Source organism: Camellia sinensis, chromosome 14, assembly GCF_055761805.1.
Source record: "Camellia sinensis isolate YWXY chromosome 14, ASM5576180v1, whole genome shotgun sequence".
Classification (NCBI taxonomy): Eukaryota; Viridiplantae; Streptophyta; class Magnoliopsida; order Ericales; family Theaceae; genus Camellia; species Camellia sinensis.
Genome location: NC_138974.1, coordinates 24,758,833 through 24,777,477, shown reverse-complemented (window position 1 = coordinate 24,777,477; position 18,645 = coordinate 24,758,833). Strand labels below are relative to the sequence as shown.

Sequence of the window (18,645 nt, the reverse complement as noted above, 5' to 3'; positions counted from 1 at the left end):
TGAGGTTTTTGGAAATGTGGATGTTCAATTAAAGAGGGCAGAGGAAGAGTATCATGAACTTGATTTGGTAGCTGAATCAAGGACTCTATCTAAATCTGAAATGATCAGGAGGGTAGAAAGAAGTCTAGTATGGAATTTGAGTAGGAGAAAAAAGAGCTTATGGCATCGAAAATCTAGAATGGTGTGGGCTAAATGTGGTGATAAGAATACAAGATTTTTCCATATGATGGCAAGTTCTAGGCAAAGGACAAATATGATGGATTTAGTTGTGGAGGGGGAGAGTGAGGTTAGTGGAACCAGATGGAGTTAAACAGACAGTGCTTAATTACTTTGTAAGAAGATTTACTGAGGAGTGGTGTTCAAGACCTAAACTTTCTGGCATATTTTCATCTATTGACTATATATAGAATGATAATATGGTAGCAGTATTCACAAAGCAAGATATTTGGGAAGCTATACATGATTGTGATGGGAATAAAGCTTCTGGGCCAAATGGGTTTAACATGGCTTGTATTCAAAAGTGCTGGAAGATAATGAAGAGTGAGATTCTGCAGTTCATGACTGAATTTCATGAGAATGGGAAGCTAGTCTCAGGTTTGAATAGTTCTTTTAGCACTTTGATACCAAAGAAAGAGAACCCAAGTGATTTAGGTGATTACAGACCAATCAGCCTTGTTAATTCAGTCTATAAAATTTTAGCTAAAGTCTTGTCTAGAAGGTTAAAGAAAGTAATGTCATCAATTATTACTGAAGTTCAGTCAACATTTGAGGGGGAAGGTTTATTCTAGATGGCATATTAATTGCTAATGAAGTGGTGGATTGGTGGAAATCATCTAGAACGAAAGGAATTATTCTAAAATTAGACTTTGAAAAGGCTTATGATTCAATAAATTAGGAATTTCTTTTTTCAATGATGATGAATTTTGGTTTTAGGAAAAATGGGTGAAGTGGATCAAAAGATACATATCATCAGCTAAGATGTCTATATTGGTAAATGATTCTCCATCTGCTGAATTTATACCTCAAAAAGGGCTTAGGCAGGGTGATCCATTATCACCATTCTTGTTCAACATTATTGCTAAAGGTTTGAATTTGATGATTGAAAGGGAAACGGAGTTGGGTAATTTAAGAGGGGCAACTATAGGGCCTAATGAGTTAAAGGTTTCTCGTTTGCAATTTGCAGATGATACTGTTATTTTCTGTGCGGCAAATAGGGTGGAATTGGTTACTATAAAGAGAATCTTGAGATGTTTTGAGTTAATGTCTAGGTTAAAAATTAACTTCCACAAGAGTGTGTTGAGTGGGGTTGGCGTTAATGAGGAGGATATCAAAGATTTTGTCTCAATTCTGCACTGTCATAGCGAAAGCTTCCTATTACTTATTTGGGCATACCTCTTGGGGCGAATTCAAGAAGAAAAACACTTGGAAACCAGTGATTAAGAAAGTCAAGAAGAAATTGGCTTCATGGAAAGGAAAAATACTCTCTTTTGCTGGTAGAATCACACTGATTAAGGCAGTTCTATCCAGTTTACCATCATATTTCCTATCAATTTTTAAACTACCTGTGGGTGTGGCTAAGCAGTTAGAGAGGATTCAGGCAGCATTTTTGTGAGGAGATTCTGATACAAAGAAAAAACTTCACATGGTCAACTGGAGGGAGATATCAGTAAGCATTGAGCAAAGGGGCTTGGGGCTTAGAAATCTTGGAGAGGTCAATGATGTTCTTTTGCTTAAATGGTGGTGGCTGTTTAGGTTAGAGGACAGAGCCCTGTGGAAACGGATTATGTGCTGTAAGTATGGTGTAGTGGGGGACAGGTGGGTCCCATTTAGTTCTACTACTGTTTCAATGTCCAAGTGTAGACACCCCATTTTTGACCGCCCTTAAGACTTAGGCGCTTTATTCCAAACACCCTATAATGAAAGTTACACTATGTAATCTTTTGAATCCTCAGTGAAAAAATTTGGATTCAACCTCTAATCCCAAACCTTACACCCTATTTTGGCCAAACTATTTTAGACCTTAAAACCTTCATTTCAAAATATTTTTTTAAATGCTTCTACGGTGTTCCAAGGCTCGCATTTCAATTAAACTATTGCACTTTTTGGTAAACCAAGTAAGGACAAAGTGGAGATACATGGAAGGGAGGTGAAATCTTTGAAAAATCTTTAAAAACATCTTCTTTTTTTTGGTTTGGAGTTGAATAAAATTGGAGGGGAGGAAAGAAAACTAGTTAGGGAGAGGGTTGAGCATCAAACCGTTGAGAAAGAATGAGTAGCCTTCACTAAATTAGGCATATCTCTCTGACCACTTAGAATCTAGATGTGAGGCTTCCACCATTGGAAAAATATGTTGAGTCCAGATGAGGGAGATATATCCATTTGAAGTTGGGCCTGAATGCGGATTTTTAGACCCGGCCGAGTCCATTTAGAACTGGTCGTGCCTCATTGAGGCCAGGCTGGAACTCAATGAAAACTTTTCCAGACTTACTTTTTAGGCCCGGTCGTGGGTTTTTAGGCCTGGCTGGGTCTCAATGGCGCCAGACAGACAGCTGGCGGGAATTGAACAAATATTTTTGTTTGAAGATATTTTTTACCATTTTGGCTCAAATTCTATAAATTGGACCTCCCACTTCATATTTTAAGGTTAGAAAACCTTCCAAGAGGCTTAGGCATTGATAGAACATCCATCTTTCTTCCAAAGCCTTCCTTGACCTCATATCACCTTTTAGCTATACATACATAATACATACATCATTAGAGCTTGTTCTTGGAGCTTTTTGTTGAGATTTCAACCTAATTTTCACAAACTTGAGGGTGTTTAGGATCAAGTTTGTTTAACTACAAGCATCATCTCTTTCAAGAGGTATAACTTTTGCATCTTCTTCCTTACTTCTCTCTCACTCTTTTCCTCTATTTTCCTTGCTTTATACATTATTTTTGGATTGGTTTGAGGGGCTGAAATATGTGATTAAAAGTTACAAAGAATGAGGGGGTTAGCCACCCCTCCTTAGGCTTTATTCCATAACTTTTTCTCTTACTTTTGCCACTATTTTCTTGGCTTACAAACTTATTTTCAAAGTTCAATAAAGGTTAAAAAACATGCTTTGAGGTTCCAAAAAATGGAGAGGTTAACCACATCTCGTTGCTTTTGTTTACTAGCATTCACTTTGCCTTATTCCTTTCTATTTTTTTTCATGTTCTTATCATAATTTTTGGCCACTGTTTTAGCCTATTAGGGGATGTTTTAGGGATATCCTAATTTATTTAATTAATTTATGCTTTGATTAATTTGCTTGTTGTCTCACAAGTCCTTATGCATAGCTTGTTGTATTTTGTTCTAAGCTTTTCTTTGTCTAATTTCCATGTTTAAGAACCTCATTTTAATAATCAACTTACCATTCATCTCTTTCATTTGAGAGTTGTTTCAATCGGTTGACAATTATCCAAAACATGAACTAGAGATCTATATTTAATGGTTTAATCTTTACGGAGGTTCATTGTCAACAGCGTAGTCACTTTTTCATGTTGAGAATCATCTGCCGTTTGACATGTTTCTCAATTAGTGGACGTAATCTTTAGTGAACGTAACAATCATCTTGGACTTAATGGATTAAAGGATGGCAAAGACTAATGAATTGATTTAAAATGAACCAACCCACATAAAGAAAATGATTCATATTGCTTAGGTTCGGCCGGACATTATGTCGAATCCATTGTGTCAAGGGTTGTCTTACATTAATTCATGATGTTTTGATGAACCTTGAAGCGTCTCTACCTCCCTCTTTGAGTTAACTCTATGATAGGATGGAGGGGTGGTTGTTGTTCATTGCATTTATTGAATTTTGTCCAAATTGTATTTAGAATCATCAACCAATCAACTTGCTCATTGATGGTTTTAGAAACGATTCCAACCTTCTCTTGAGGCTTTCCCATGACAGAGAAGCGTAAGAGGGACAAACAGATTTCAGAATAACTTTGTCTGCACTATTTTCACTTCAGAGCACAAAACAAAATTTTGCATAAAATTAAGGCACGACCGACCTTATTTAGGCCCGGCCGGGCTTCATTGACGGTCGGCCAGCCATCAATGTTTGGTTAGTAGTATGTTTTGCAGAAAACAGAGGGTAGTGGCTAAAGGTGAAACAGAGAAGGCCTAGGCAGACAGAGTTGTTCTTAGACATTATGCATGCAACCCTTATGCATCCTTGCTTACATCAATGTTGTAGATTAATGCTCCGAGTGTTGTTATTTTTATTATTATTGTTATAATTAGTCCTATTAGTGTTGTAATTATCATTATTGTTTATTTGTAATTGTTATAGCTAATTAACCTAGATAGTTACTTTACTTCTCATTATTATCCTTGTTGTAATAGAGTAGTTAGCTAGTTAATTCTTTACTTATTTATTCATTTGGTTTTGTAATAATTAGTTTAATTTGGACTTTCAGACTTTAATTCTCACCCTCTTGCAAGAGGGCAATTATGTAATAAGTTGTATATCTTCTAACCCCACGTCTTTCTCCTTTTTACTTACTCGCTTACGATGGTTAGTATAGGAACATCATTTTTCAAATTAGCATTCTTATGCGTTGCATTCATTGTCTTGCATGCATACAAGGTTCGGCTCATCATACTAACCCAATATCAATGTTCAAATTCATTACTTGACTACATGCTTTATCATATGTCTTAAATGGAATCATATGCCATGCTCATAGCTGAGCTTATAAATTACATAATGTATGCGTTGCATTAGTCATATTGCATTAATTAGGAGCATGCATATTTTTCTAATTATTTTGCTTTGTTTGGCTCGGAGTACTAGGTGAGTACTTTTGTGTTTTAGCATCTTGCATCGAATGCTTGTGTTACCATGTCAAAGCATACTTTCATGAGGCTAATTGCTTAAATGATATGACTGTTTGAATGCCTGTGGATGAAGGTTAGTTGCTTGAATTGGGATAGTTTGATTAATGTCCATTTTAAGCCCATTTTTCAAGTGGCAAATTCACAAAATAATTTCAAATAAAACACGAAATCAAATATTTCAATCCTTGCAAATTAGTCTCTATTTGTATGTGCGTCACATAGTAGAAAATAGCTAATAATCGGAACAAGATCATATAATGTAAATAAAAATCATATCATAATTAGTAGAGGTCGATCTTTGATTGGACGAGTGGGGTGCTCAATTCATGACCTTCCCCTCTCGTACCTAAGTTCCCGAGCCGAGACACTTTGGTGATGATGGACTAATGGCCTTTGGCATGAGTCTTAGGTTTCCTAAATTTTCTGAAAATATTTAGGTGGCGACTCTGAAATCTGGCAAGCAGTCCATTTTTGGCATTTGATTCAAACATCAATTTTCCAAAAGAATTGCCAGATTTGGACTCTTTTCGTGTTTTCACTGTTTCATATTCCACTTGTGAAAACAGATTCAGAACCACAGGAGTCAGAACTGTAAGGATATTCATCTTCTAAAAGGAGCACAAAAAGTCGAGCTACACCAGGGTTTGGAGTGATATCCTCAAACTTGTTGATAGAAGACCTGCTATGGTTTAGTTTTATTTATTAAACCTTAAAATATCAGTACGGAATGGGCGTAGAATTCAGTTTTGGAATGATAAGTAGATGAACAATTTATGCCTAAATGAGGAGTTTCCTAGATTGTATAGCTTGTCAAAGGGGAAAGGTAGCACTGTTCAGCAGATTTACCAGAGGAGGGTTCATTCAAATGAGTGGAACTTAATGTTCAGAAGATCACTGTTATCATGGGAGGAAGAGGAGGTACAAAGATTGTATGAGTTGCTTAGGGTAGCACCTACTCTCTCTTTGGAGTCTGAGGACTATTGTCAGTGGGGAGCTAATCCAGAAGGGTCGTTTACAGTAGCAACGGCATGGGAGTGGTGGATGTCTTCAAAAGGTCCAACTCCCAGTGTTAATAAGGTATTGTGGAAAAATCTTGCTCCTCCCAAGGTAAAATTTTGTGGCTGGTTAGCTTGGAGAGGTAAACTTAAAACTGCCACTGTGTTAAAAAATTTAGGAGTGTTAAATGAGGAATCAGATTCATTGTGCATGTTCTGTAAATCAGAGGCAGAGATAGTTCATCATCTGATGTTGTTTTGCCCATTTGTATGGAAGGTGTGGACTGATATGATGAAGTGGTGGGGTCTGGTGTGGGTTTTACCTGGTTCAATTGAGGATTTACTGCTCTGGTGGACAGGAGTCAAATTCAGTAAGGTGATTCTTAGAATGTGAAAAGTGGTACCTTAGCTGTTTTGTGGTCATTATGGAAAGCAAGGAATGATGGTTTTTTTTATTGGCAAACCAGCAGATTGGATTGAATTAGTAGAGTTGGTGAAGGTAAGAGTAGCACTTTGGAGTAAATTGAATATTGCGAGGATGCAGTATTCAGTGTAGGAAATAGTCACCAATCTTCATCGGATTATGGCTTGTGCTGGAAGTAGCAGGTTGCCCCTTGGTTGATGTCTTGTGTTGAGCTAGAGAATGGTTCGAAGCCTTGCCACCACTACTGTTTTAGGAATGTCTGTGGTGATAGTGTTTCTTCTGGTCTGTGAAGAAAGGTGTATTACAAGGGAGCTTATGTGGTATTGCTACTGCTACTTTGCTAGTTGGGAGCGTTGCTGCCACTGCCCCTGCTGTTCTGGGAGTGTTTGTGGTGATTGTGCTTTCCTTTTGTCTTTGAAAAAAGGAGTTTTACAGGGAAGTTTCTGTTGTATTGCTGTTGCCACTCTGTTGCTTTGCTCTTGTTTTGTTTCGTTTTTCTGTTTCTTTTTGGGCTATTTCAATTGGTTCCTCACCAATCTTTTTGTCCCAGCTTTGTTGTTGTAAGGTGGCATGTTTTTTTCTTTCTTCATCGATAAAGTTTTTTGCTAATCAAAAAAAAAAAAACACAACAATTGTCTCATAGTGAGCCGACCTCAACAAAGATGATGAAAGATTTTGGCCTCTAAAGGGAAATCATGACAGCCATTAAAACCGAAAGAATCCATCATCGTGAGTGAGCTCAATCTAAGGTTTGGAGGTGGTGGGTTATAGATGACGATAGGGAAGTCCTTGGCAATTGGGTGTTATTGATGTCCTTTGTAATGGCGTAGGGTTTCTTTGGCTTGGTTTTTTGCTATAGTATGGTGGCCAATGAGATGGAATGTCATCGAATGGAACTAGCCATATGGGATGTGATGTGGTAAAGGAAACAAAAAACTGAGAGTGGAAAGAAGGGGTTGGTAGTAATGATTGCAGTGAAGTAAAAGACACATGAAGCTTTGAGACAGAGCAAGGGAGTTAGCGTGGAGAACAAAGTATTGAGGGTTTGGCCGTGAAGGGTGTGATGGGGTAGAGGAACCACTAACTAACCACAGCACAACCACCCAACTCAAGCCTAAACAAGTGCATACACCTCGAGAAATGTTCCTGCCAACCACATGTGCACAAAGGAAAATAATACAACTTAAAATTATAAAAGTGACACAATTGCAAAAATTGAAACAAACCGATCATTACACTTCCATTTTCAGAATTCAGCTAAAGAGTCCAGCACCAATGAGTCATGACGACTTGTCACCAAAAATAAAAAACCCAAATTGAAAATTTGGTCATTATTACATCTCGACTTTGATTGCTTAGAACGTTACATATCTCTTTTTTTGAGGAAATTCTTAAACCATTTGGCTGAAAGTTTAGGATATCTTTTCAAACCATTTTTGAAATCTACATAGTTTATGCCAAAACGAACTGTGTAACCTGAGTCCCATTCGAAATTGTCCAATAGTGACCATGCAAAATATCCTTTCACATTAGCGCCATCCCTATATGAAGAATGCAATAAACAACAGAGGTTAGATGCAATATTCTCTTATAATTTTTAAAGGTATAACTTTCGAGCACTCATAGATCTTCTAAATGCAACAATTTTCATTGGGAACTCACTTAATTGCTTGTAGAAGGAAAGAAAGATGGTGGTAATAGTAATGTATCCTCATGTTGTCGACAAGGGCTTCTTCAAGCGATAGTGTGGCATTATTCACTTCATCAATCCCTATAAACAAGAAGTTAGGGATGTTCAGTGTCAACTTAATGTCTAATTACAAATTTTTATATTTTGTATTTCTAAATAAAAATGGTCTTTTGACACTATTGAAAAATCATTAATGAGTTTATTATTACCATTCTCAGTGATGTAAATAAGAGGATTGTTATATTTTTTCTTCGTGTAGAGTAGAACATCGTAAATGCCTCTTGGATAAACAAAGAGCCAACTTGAAGCAGCCTGCATGATCACGTGAAGTTATAGACTTGATCATGAAAATCTCCATCTTTAGGCAAGTTACAACCGATAAGGAGAGCTGATTAAGTTTCTACTTCTTACCTTTGCACCAATTGGAACACCATTTCGCTCAGCTAGCATAACAAAATAATCATGTCTAGTTAGGACAATGCTATGTTAAGTGTGTAATTAATAATGGCACAAGACTATGTACTTACTTGTAAGGTTAACCCATGAATCTGTCAAATAGCTGACAAATACACTATTGGAGTTTGGATCGTATGCTGCATAATTAGCAGTGTAGTAGTTTAATCCAATAAAATCAAATGATCCTTTCAACATCTTGGATTGTTCTTTTGAGAACTTAGGGAGCCGTTTTGCCACAAGAGTTCGCATTGTACGTGGATAGTCACCAGTTGCTAGTGGCTCCATAAACCTGCAATACACACGGAAAAACAAAGTTGGGCCATATTATAAATTGGTAACTCTACTCATACCAATATTATTGACCACAAAAAGGACATATATAAAACACTTACCACCCAAGCGTGAAATCCATGGCCCTTAATGCAGCATTATGGTTGTGCCTTGCTTTCGAGAAAGGTACCATCCACTGTGTAATAAGTGTAATTCCAATCTTGCCCTTTTGAGATGCCTATTTACATTTTAAACATTTAATTCACAACCATCTAATAATATATTTGTATCCAAAATTTGTCTTATTTAGCATATCCTATCCTTAAACGTAAAATTGCTTAAGAACGCTTTGATAATGTGAATTATATATATGCAGTTGCATAGGGGTTTCATGTGCAACCTGATACTTCTGCTTGTACAAATTTACTGCAGCTGCATGAGCAAGAAGTTGGTGGTGTGAAACAATATATGGCTCAGTGCTTGAATCTCCGCCAGTGCAATTTAATTGTAGCCATGAAGAGCATCGCCCTGGTGCCAATTGACCAACTGTATACCCACCTAAGCTGTATGTCCATGGCTCATTTAAGGTTATCCAATGCTTCACCTTATCACCAAATTCTTTAAAGCAAAGTTCTGCAAAACTTTGATAGTCATCCCTGTAAAGTTGATCATTAATGTTGAGATTCAGCAATAATATAATAAAATGTCTTACAACTTAATTTCAAGATGTGATGATCAAACATTCAACTCGATGACTAGTTCCATCTCTAGGTTACCATAGGATGCTCATACATGGAATTCAAATTCATGTCTCATACAGAAATGTTAAGCAAATTTCCATAATATATGTGTTGTTGACACATCTATACTCTAAATTCTCCATCAAATTTTATGATTTTTATTTTTATTTTCATGACAATTAAATTCACCTACAAGGCTTTGTGATGAAAATAAAGCATTTAAATTGTTCGTCATAGTTGTTTGACTAAAATAAACGATTTGGCAAGCACAAAAAATAAAAAACTAAACAAACACACAAAAAAAGATATTGACCATCGCAAACATTTAGATTTATGCCCTTTTTTTATATTTAGTAAATTTTTATTTTATTGTTATTTATTTAATTATTTTGTTAAATTGATAGGAACTCATTTACAATATAATAAGAATTGCGTTTGGATAAACATATTCCAATAACTAAATAAGCCCAACAAAGAGCCCATAACAGAAAAGAAACAATAAACCCAACTGTTTATGTCACATTTTATTTTTCTATCAATTGTCGCCTATTAATTATGGTCAAAGTCGATTATGATATGTCGAAGGAAATCATAAACTATTTTCAAAAAATAATCTTGACCACATTTGTTTTTATTATTATTATTTCTGTCGACAGGCATGCTAACGTGACATGACAGATGTGTTAAGGACATAGCATGATGACATGTTAAATGGAGAGCTAGAAAGTTAGCAATTGTAGCAATTTGAAAGTTAGTTGGTGAGATCAATGAGCCAAGATCAAATCAAGCACGAAATCTGCAAAATGGTTCCTATCAAACATAGGATATGGATAGTGTTAAGGGATTCATGGGCTTGTTGAGGAAATCGTAGGCTTAGATTATCTATTTCTCTCATGTGGTTGAGTTTATAAATAGGTCAAGAGAGATACAAAGGTGAATCAATCATCAACAACTATCAATCACACTCCTGAAGAATTATTTAGAAGTAGTTTTAAATTAGCTATTTTAGGAGTAGATTAAATAATTTTCCAACCCCCACTTCTCTTCTCTTCTCACTGTCGACTGTTGTATTTTTTTTTCATTTCTTTGTTCTTGTTTAAGTTCTTGTAACTAGTAACAAGTGACAATTTAATTGAATAAATACATATTTTATTCTGTTTTGTTCCATTTCTTCTCCATTTAAATTATCTCCAAAGAAATCCTTAATCTATTTAAGACATAGAACTCAACCACAAAACCTAATTTTTATTTGTATTTACTTGAAATTTATTCAAGTCTGTCGATCAATCACTGTCGATTGGACTTGAACTAAATTGTTGCTAACACCAGTCCAACCATCAACCTAAGAAAGTGATAACAAAAGCAGCAGCTCACTCTCTAGTGTCAATGCCATGCTTCTCAACAGTGACAATGTAGACAGGTCTAAGTCTGCCAAGTCTAAGTCTAAGCAACAACAACAGCCCAAGGACTTGTGGTCTACGTCTGCTAAGTCTTAGAAGCAGCAGCTGTGCTAGAGCTCTATAGTGTGTGTAGGTTAAGAGTAGTTTAGTGCATCTTAGTCAAAGAGGTGTGTATGTTAGAAAACCCTCTTAACAACTATTTATTAGATTGTTAAGATGGTTATACTGCTATGTATATAAATCTAGAGATCTGCTCTTGTAAAGAAAGGTTGGATTCATTTTTGTTAAATAATATCTTTTCAATTTTTCTCTCTCTTTCTCTTTTCTCATCATGGTATCAGAGCTCTGAAGCTCTCACGAGCAACAATAGTGATTCAAATTGAGAAGCCATCATTGCCTTCAAATGTTATTCTACTTGTTTCCAGTCTTAACTATTTGATTACAATCAAACTTGAAGCTTCAAATTATTCAATTTAGAGAAGCCAGATTCAAAATTTCTTTGAAGCAACTGAGTTGTTTGGTTTTCTTGATGGATCTACAGTATGTCCATCTACTACAACTAGCGATTCTAGCAGCAACTCGGTCTCCAATCCTGAGTTTCTGCAATGGAAGTTGATCGATTCTTGTCTTCTCAGTTGCATAATTGTAACTCTTACTCCTTCTATTTTTTCTTCCATTCTTCACCTGAAGCATTGCCAAGATGTTTGGTCTGCTCTTGAGAAAAGATTTACATCAATTTCTTGTTCTCATATTCATCAGATCAAGAATCAATTGAGTGCTACTTCAAAGAAATCCAAATCTATGGAAACCTATCTTCAAGAAATTAAAGATCTTATTGAACAACTTGTTTTGGCATCATCTCCAATCTGTGATGAAGATTTAATTCTTCTGGTACTGAATAGCTTACCTGATGAGTATAATGCCTTTAAAACCACCATCGAGCCAAATCAGAGGTGCTTACATTGGATGAACTATGTTCTCTCTTGTGTTCTGAAGCTATACATTTCAAAAATGGTCACAAGCATGGCACTTTTGAGCTCACTGTTGCTTTCTTTGCTAATACGGGTTCTCATTCCACCACAGACAATGCTCCAGCTGCTTCACATGTTCTGTCTGATCAGAATCAGCAGTATTTTGGTCAATCTTCCTCTCATAATTTCTCTTTTCTAAATAGAGGAGGTAATAGATCTCAAGGCTATCAGTCTAGATGTGGTAGGTACAATAACCAAAGAGGCAAAAGATGAGGTAGACCTCAGAGCTATGGCTTGATCTGTCAAATCTGTGAAAAAGAAAATCACCCTGCCTTAGAGTGTAAACATCGATTGAATACCTCATTTCAACTTGTGTTTCCTTCTTATACCATGGGACCTTCACAAATGCCTTCCTTTAATCCTAGAGCCTTTTCTGCTCATGCTCATTTTTCTGCTATGTCCACATCTATGCAGTCTTCTTCAGCACCACGGTATGTTGATTCTGCTACTACTTCACATCTTACAAATGATCTGAACAACCTTCATCTTTATCAACCTTACCAAGGACAAGATCAAGTAATGATTGGTGATAGCAATACTCGTCCAATTCAAAACTCTGGCACTGGTATATTGTCCTCTTATTCTTTTCAATTTAGGCTTAATAATCTTCTTCATGTACCACAAATATCATCTAATTTGTTATTTGTTCATCAGCTTACTTCTGATAATAATTGTAGCATTACTTTTGACAATGAGTCCTTTGTGATTCAGGACAAGCTCACCAACAAGGTACTATGTAGAGGACATCATCACAATGGACTCTGCTAGTTTCCTTCTTCTTTATTTTCTCCTAAAACTTTTTCTGGTACTAGTTCTCTTGCTACTATTTGGCATAAGAGACTAAGGCATCCTTCTTCTACTGTGTTTTATACCATTGCAAATAAAAGTGGCTTGTCTCTTAGTCATAAGGATTGTAATACTTTTTGTCATTCTTACTGTATGTCTAAAAGTCATAGACTTCCTTTTGTACTCTCATCTAATAAAACTCATGCTCCTCTTACTCTAATTCACTCAGATGTTTGGGAGCCTTTCACTAAAGTACATGCTTTCTTTACTTACTATATTGTTTTTATTAATGATTTTAGTCATTTTACCTGGCTCTATCCTCTTTCTTATAAAAGTGAAGTATATTCTAAGTTTTTAGAATTTAAATCCTATGCTGAAAATCAGTTTTCAACCTCTCTTAAAATTTTAAGAACTGATGAGGGAGGAGAATATACTAGTGGGCAATTTGAGGATTTTCTCAAATCTTCTGGAATTGTTCATCAACTTAGTTGTCCTTATACTCTATCTCAAAATGGAGTTGTTGAGAGAAAGCATAGACATCTTATTGAGACAACAATTACACTGCTTGATCAATCATCAGTGCCTCTAAAATTTTGGTTTAAGGCACTTACTACTGCTGCTTATCCGATAAATAGAATGCATTCTCCTCAATTGAATAATCTCAGTCCCTATGAGGTTTTGTTTAAGATGGTACCAGATTATGATTTTCTCAAAAATTTTGGCCACAAATGTTATCCATGGTTAAAGCCTTATACTTCTCACAAATTGCAACCAAGATCCAAGGCTTATGTATTCATTGGTTACCATCCAAGCTACAAGCGATATTGATGTTTGGATCCTAGTTTTGGTATAATCTACATCTCTCGACACGTTGTGTTTGATGAATCTTCTTTTCCTTTTGCTTGTTCTGATTCTTCTTCACCACCTCTTCTCTCCTCCAAACCTGCTATTAAGTCATTCTTTTGGGGTACTACTTCTACTTTGTCTTCTTCTCAGATCCCTATCTCTTCCTCTTCGGTTTCAGCTTCAGATTGACCTCATGTTTATTTTCCATCTTCTCATACACCAAATCATTCTAATTCTGCTTCAATTCTTGTTCCTACCTCTTTACCTTCTGCTTCCAGTCCTGTCGAAAATAATTATGGATTTATCTCCTCTTCTTTATCTTCTTCTCCACCTAGTATTAATCTTACTATTCTTATTCATCCTCCTCCTTCTTCTCACTCTCTCAATTCTCATCTTATGCCACTCGAAGTAAGACATTCGTCTCTTCCCAAGTTGATATGCTTGCTACTTTTCTTGACACTGAGCCTCGAACCTATAAAGATGCTCTACTGTGTCCTCGTTGGCATCAATCTATGCTTGAAGAATTTCAGGCTTTTCAAACTTAAAAGACATGGACTCTTGTTTCTCCTCCTGCTCATCAGCACGTTGTTGGTTGTAAATGGGTCTTTCGAATCAAAAAGAATTTAGATGGCTTTATTGCTAAGTACAAATCCAGACTAGTTGCCAAGGGTTATCTTCAAGAGGCTGGTGTTAATTTCTTAGATACCTTTAGCCCTATAGCCAAGCAACCAACCATCAGACTTTTCCTTTGTGTTGCTCTTCATTTCCATTGGTCTATTAAGCAGTTGGATGTATCTAATGCCTTTCTTCATGGAAAGCTTAAAGAAAAGGTTTTTATGAATCAACCACTTGGTTTTGAAGATCCTCAATTTCCTACTCATGTGTGTAGATTAAACAAGGCTCTTTATGGTCTTAAACAAGCTCCCAGAGCTTGGCTTTCTACTTTTTCCTCTTTTCTGCTTTCACTAAGCTTTGTTACTAGTCATTGTGACAATTCCTTGTTTGTTCAAACTACTGCTACCACTATTACTTATCCCTTGGTCTATGTTGATGATATTCTTGTCACTGGTAGCTCTTCTTCTCATATTCAGTCCTTAATCTCTCAGCTCCATCCTATTTTTTCTCTCAAAGACCTAAGTTCTCTCTCTCTTTCTTTTTGGCTATTTCAGTTATAGCTTCTTCTTTTGGGTTTTTCTTATCCCAAACTCACTATGTTTCTAAGTTCCTTTAGTAAGTGTAGACACGCCATTTTTTACCGTCCTCAAGACTCGGTTATGCTTGCGGGTACATCCAGCCACAAGTTCGATTGCTCATCGGGTATTCGACTTTCATGGCAGAACGTCACAGGTTCGAGCTTTCCAGACCCTGTATCTTTTCTACCCTATTCTTGGACCATGACTTGGTCCTTTCAAAATGTGTTTCTTGGTGCACTGCCAGCCACCTTTTTGCCATGCCGGCCCCCACTTCGTTGCTGCCTACCATTGATTGAGCCTGCCGGCCATAAATGAGCCACTGCCGGCCACTGATGATGGCCGGCAGAACCCCTGTCTCAGCAGGTTTCACTCCAGATCTTTTGAGCCAGCTAAAATCCTTTTATCTCCCCTCCATACACGTGTATGGAGGGATGAAGCTCTTGCTAAGCTTCTTGAAGAAGCTTTGCATTGTTTTCCTTCTATATAAGGAGAGAGCCTCTCTCCTTAAGAGAGGTTGAGCATTTTTGGAGAAGAAATATCTCTATATATATATATTGTTGTTGATTTGTGCCTTGAAGTCCATTTTCCTTGCACTTTTACACTACAACACTTAAAGATACACCACCACCATTGGACTGAGGTTCTTGGGAGGGTTACTTGAGCTCTGAAAGTGAGGCTTTACCCCCTGAAGTTACTGGTTTCGAAATTGATCTTCAAGGGTAAGTATTTTCCCATTTTTAGCACTTTTGTGTACCTCATTTTGGCCATCCTTGCATATTGTTTTAGGCCTTGCTTTCAACTAAAAAAAAGTCTTTTATTTAAGTGCTTTTGGTGGTTGTTTAAGGTCTTTTTGCTGTTAAGGGTCTTCAACCCTCTAGTTTGCCTTGTTTGGCCTTGTTTTGAGCCATGCCTTAAGGCCTCCGAGCTAGCCTTGGTTTGGCCTTCTAACCACTGAAATCTAGTAGATTTTCAGTGGTAGGCATGTGGTTTTGAGGCCTCAAATCAGAGGGGTGACCCCCTCTCTTTTTGTTTTTGTTTGCTTGCATTATTGGCCTTCCAAAGGAGCTTGCATCTCTATGCTTTTAAGGCCTAGTTCAGGCACTTTTTTGTGACTTTTAGGACCAGCCTTAAGTCTGTCCATGGCTGGTTTGGTCACTTTTTGCATGCATCTTGTATGTGTAATGTAATCCCATTTGTGGCTCCTCAAAGTAGCATGTTTGCCTAGCTTATGTTGAGTCTATTTCAGCATGTTTTTGGTGATGTTTTGCTATGTCATGACTCTGTCCATAGCCGGTTTGGTCATCTTTTGCATGCTCCATGTACTTGTAGAACAAATCTTGCTTAGTAACTTTATGTGCATGATGTTTTGACTCATCATCCTAGCATATTTTGGCTTTGCTCCAGCATGATTTTGTTCTTATCTTAGGCGGTTTTTAGACTGTTTTGGGCTGCCATGGCCATATCACTCATGCTTTGTATAGCTATAGTGTAAATGCTTTAGCTAGTCTTGGGTTTTGAGGCCCCTACCATGCCATACATATGATGTTTGCATGCTTTGCCATCATTCTAAATGTTATTTCAGTCCATAAAATGTAGTCATACACTTGCATTTGACATGCTTTTAATGCCTTGGAGGCTTTGTTCTTTATGCCTCAAGAATGAACTTTTGTGCATGCCATTAAGCCTAAGCCTTTGGCTCATCATATCAGTGCATTTTTGGAGTTATTATGCCATGTTGTAACTCTAATTTTTGTCGGTTGAGTCATCCCATGCTTGGTCTTAATAGGTGTAGTGTAATACACCTTATTTGCCTTGTATGCATCATGCCCCATGCTCACCATGCTAGCTTGTTTTGGCTTACTTCCATGCATGTTTTAGTCTTATATTAACATGTACTAGGACTGTTTTGGATTGCCCTTGCCATATCCTTCGTGCTTTGTATAGCTGTAGCATAATTGGCCTTGCTAGCTTTGTGTTTTGATGCTTCATGCATGCTATGTTTAAGCTATTTAGATGATTTGGCATCATTTAATGTTTCATTTCAGAGCATGTAGCATTGTCATATTCCCACTTCAATCATGCTTTGAGTGTCTTTGAGTGTCGTGCATTGTTGCCTAGTTTATGGCTTAGCTTGTATGCTTACATGCCTCGTCTTTTGGTGCCTTTGTTTTGGTCTGATGGCCACTGATTTGGGCCTATTCGAGAGCTATCCATTTTAGTTTAAGTCCATCTTTGCATGTTGTTGCATGCTTGTCGTGCATGTTGTTGCATGCTATTCATGTTTGCATGTTTAGGATTGCATGCCTATTGCATGTCAGTCGCATTGCATCATGCTCATATATATGTTGCATGCTTGAGTTATTGCATTGCATGTTTGCATGCTTAAGTCATATCGCATGTTTGCCACGCTTGTGTTGCATTGTTGTTTGGGTTAAGTATTAATCCGGGCACGAGAAACGAGGAACGTTTCATACTTCAAGTGATGAAACGTGTCTCAATTCTCAGCCGCCGACGCTCTTGATTATCCATGATAGAGTTCTAGGCACTTATGTGTTTATTTGTGCATTCATTTCACATTGATTTGCACAAGTTAGATCTTTGACCACCATGCATCGGGATGCGTGACTGATGGTCGTGGATCTAACTATGCCCTCCCCCTTGATGTTTTGAGGTGATATGGGGTGGCATAGTGCGTACATACCCTTGGGAGACCCTCCATTTTCTCTATTTTGTGCTCTACTGCAGCTTGGTATCCCAGCACATCAGTGGCCGGCAGTGCCTTGTAGATGGCCGACAGTGCCTTGTTGTTGGCCAGCACCCCCTTAATTTTTGGTCAACAGTGGCTCCCCATGGCCGGCAGGCCATTGATGCACTCCCCAGCATGTTTTTGGTAAGGTTCAGCAGGAATTCCTTCAGGACACCCTGCAAACAGAGCCTCTAAAGAGCAACCGGAGAGCATTTCGAGGCGAGAAACCGAATGCGAGCATGCATACCCTTCTACTTCTGTGAACAGAGCTGGAGCAGCTTTATTTGTTGTTCTTCATTTTGTAATTAATTAATTTGTTAATTAATTAAGTTTTGTAATAATTAGTTTTAGCTAGTTATTTATTCGGTTTTGTAATAATTAATTAGCTTGTTAGTTAGTTAATTAGCTGACATGTATTATTTATTCGGATCCTCCGTCGAGAGGGCCAATTTTGTAATAAGTGTATGTGCGTGTGTGCATGTCTTCCAACCTCCATTTCTTTCTCCCTTTTACTTACCTGCTTTTGTTGGTTAGTTTTAGGTCATGTTTCAATTAGCATACTTATACTTTGCATGTTTGCATCCATTCATCTGTCTAGCATCCTTATGCTTTGCATGTTTGCATACATTCATCTATTTTGCATGCACCGGGCTCGGCGCATCATACTAATTGCATTGTAATTCGATTCCAAGTTGAATACATGTATCAATTATTGCATTTCATATGCCATTCTAGAATAGCCGAGCCTATTTTAATTACATTCTCACATGTGTTGCATTAGCCATCTTAACATGAACTAGGATCATGCATTGATTACTAACTAGTTTCTATTTTGGCTTGGAGTACACTGTAAGTGTTTATGCTTTAGCGTCTTGCATGAGTGTGAGTGCTGCCATGAGACTAACTGCTTATGTGATATAACTGCCTGAATGCCTGTGAGTGAAGGTTGGATTACTTGAATTGGAACAATTCATCAAATTCGTATTTTAGCCTACTTACGAGTAGCAAACTCCAAGCCATTTTCCAAACAAACGGATATGTAATGCTTTGTTCCAAATTAGGCGATCTAGTCTATACTTATTTTGCTGTGCACATCATATAGTAAGATTGGCTAATTAACGAGAATAAGAGCGCATGTGTTTTCAAAAATAAGATATCATGTTTAGTAGTGTTCGATCTTTGATCGGGCGAGCGAGGG

The 18,645-nt window shown here is 37.2% G+C and overlaps 1 protein-coding gene across 1 annotated transcript in view; it reads right to left on the bottom strand.

Moving 5' to 3' along the window:
- Nucleotides 1-7,504: 7,504 nt before the first annotated feature.
- Nucleotides 7,505-18,645, bottom strand: part of LOC114256477 (beta-glucosidase 12) — a 33,309-nt gene continuing 22,168 nt past the window's right edge. Inside the window, exons 7-13 of the mRNA XM_028196135.2 lie at nucleotides 9,106-9,361; nucleotides 8,828-8,943; nucleotides 8,507-8,724; nucleotides 8,391-8,422; nucleotides 8,189-8,291; nucleotides 7,952-8,060; nucleotides 7,505-7,830 (exon numbers count right to left, since the gene is read on the bottom strand). Coding sequence (XP_028051936.2) covers nucleotides 7,653-7,830; nucleotides 7,952-8,060; nucleotides 8,189-8,291; nucleotides 8,391-8,422; nucleotides 8,507-8,724; nucleotides 8,828-8,943; nucleotides 9,106-9,361 — 1,012 coding nt within the window. The 3' untranslated portion in view covers nucleotides 7,505-7,652. The remainder of the gene's footprint in view (nucleotides 7,831-7,951; nucleotides 8,061-8,188; nucleotides 8,292-8,390; nucleotides 8,423-8,506; nucleotides 8,725-8,827; nucleotides 8,944-9,105; nucleotides 9,362-18,645) is intronic.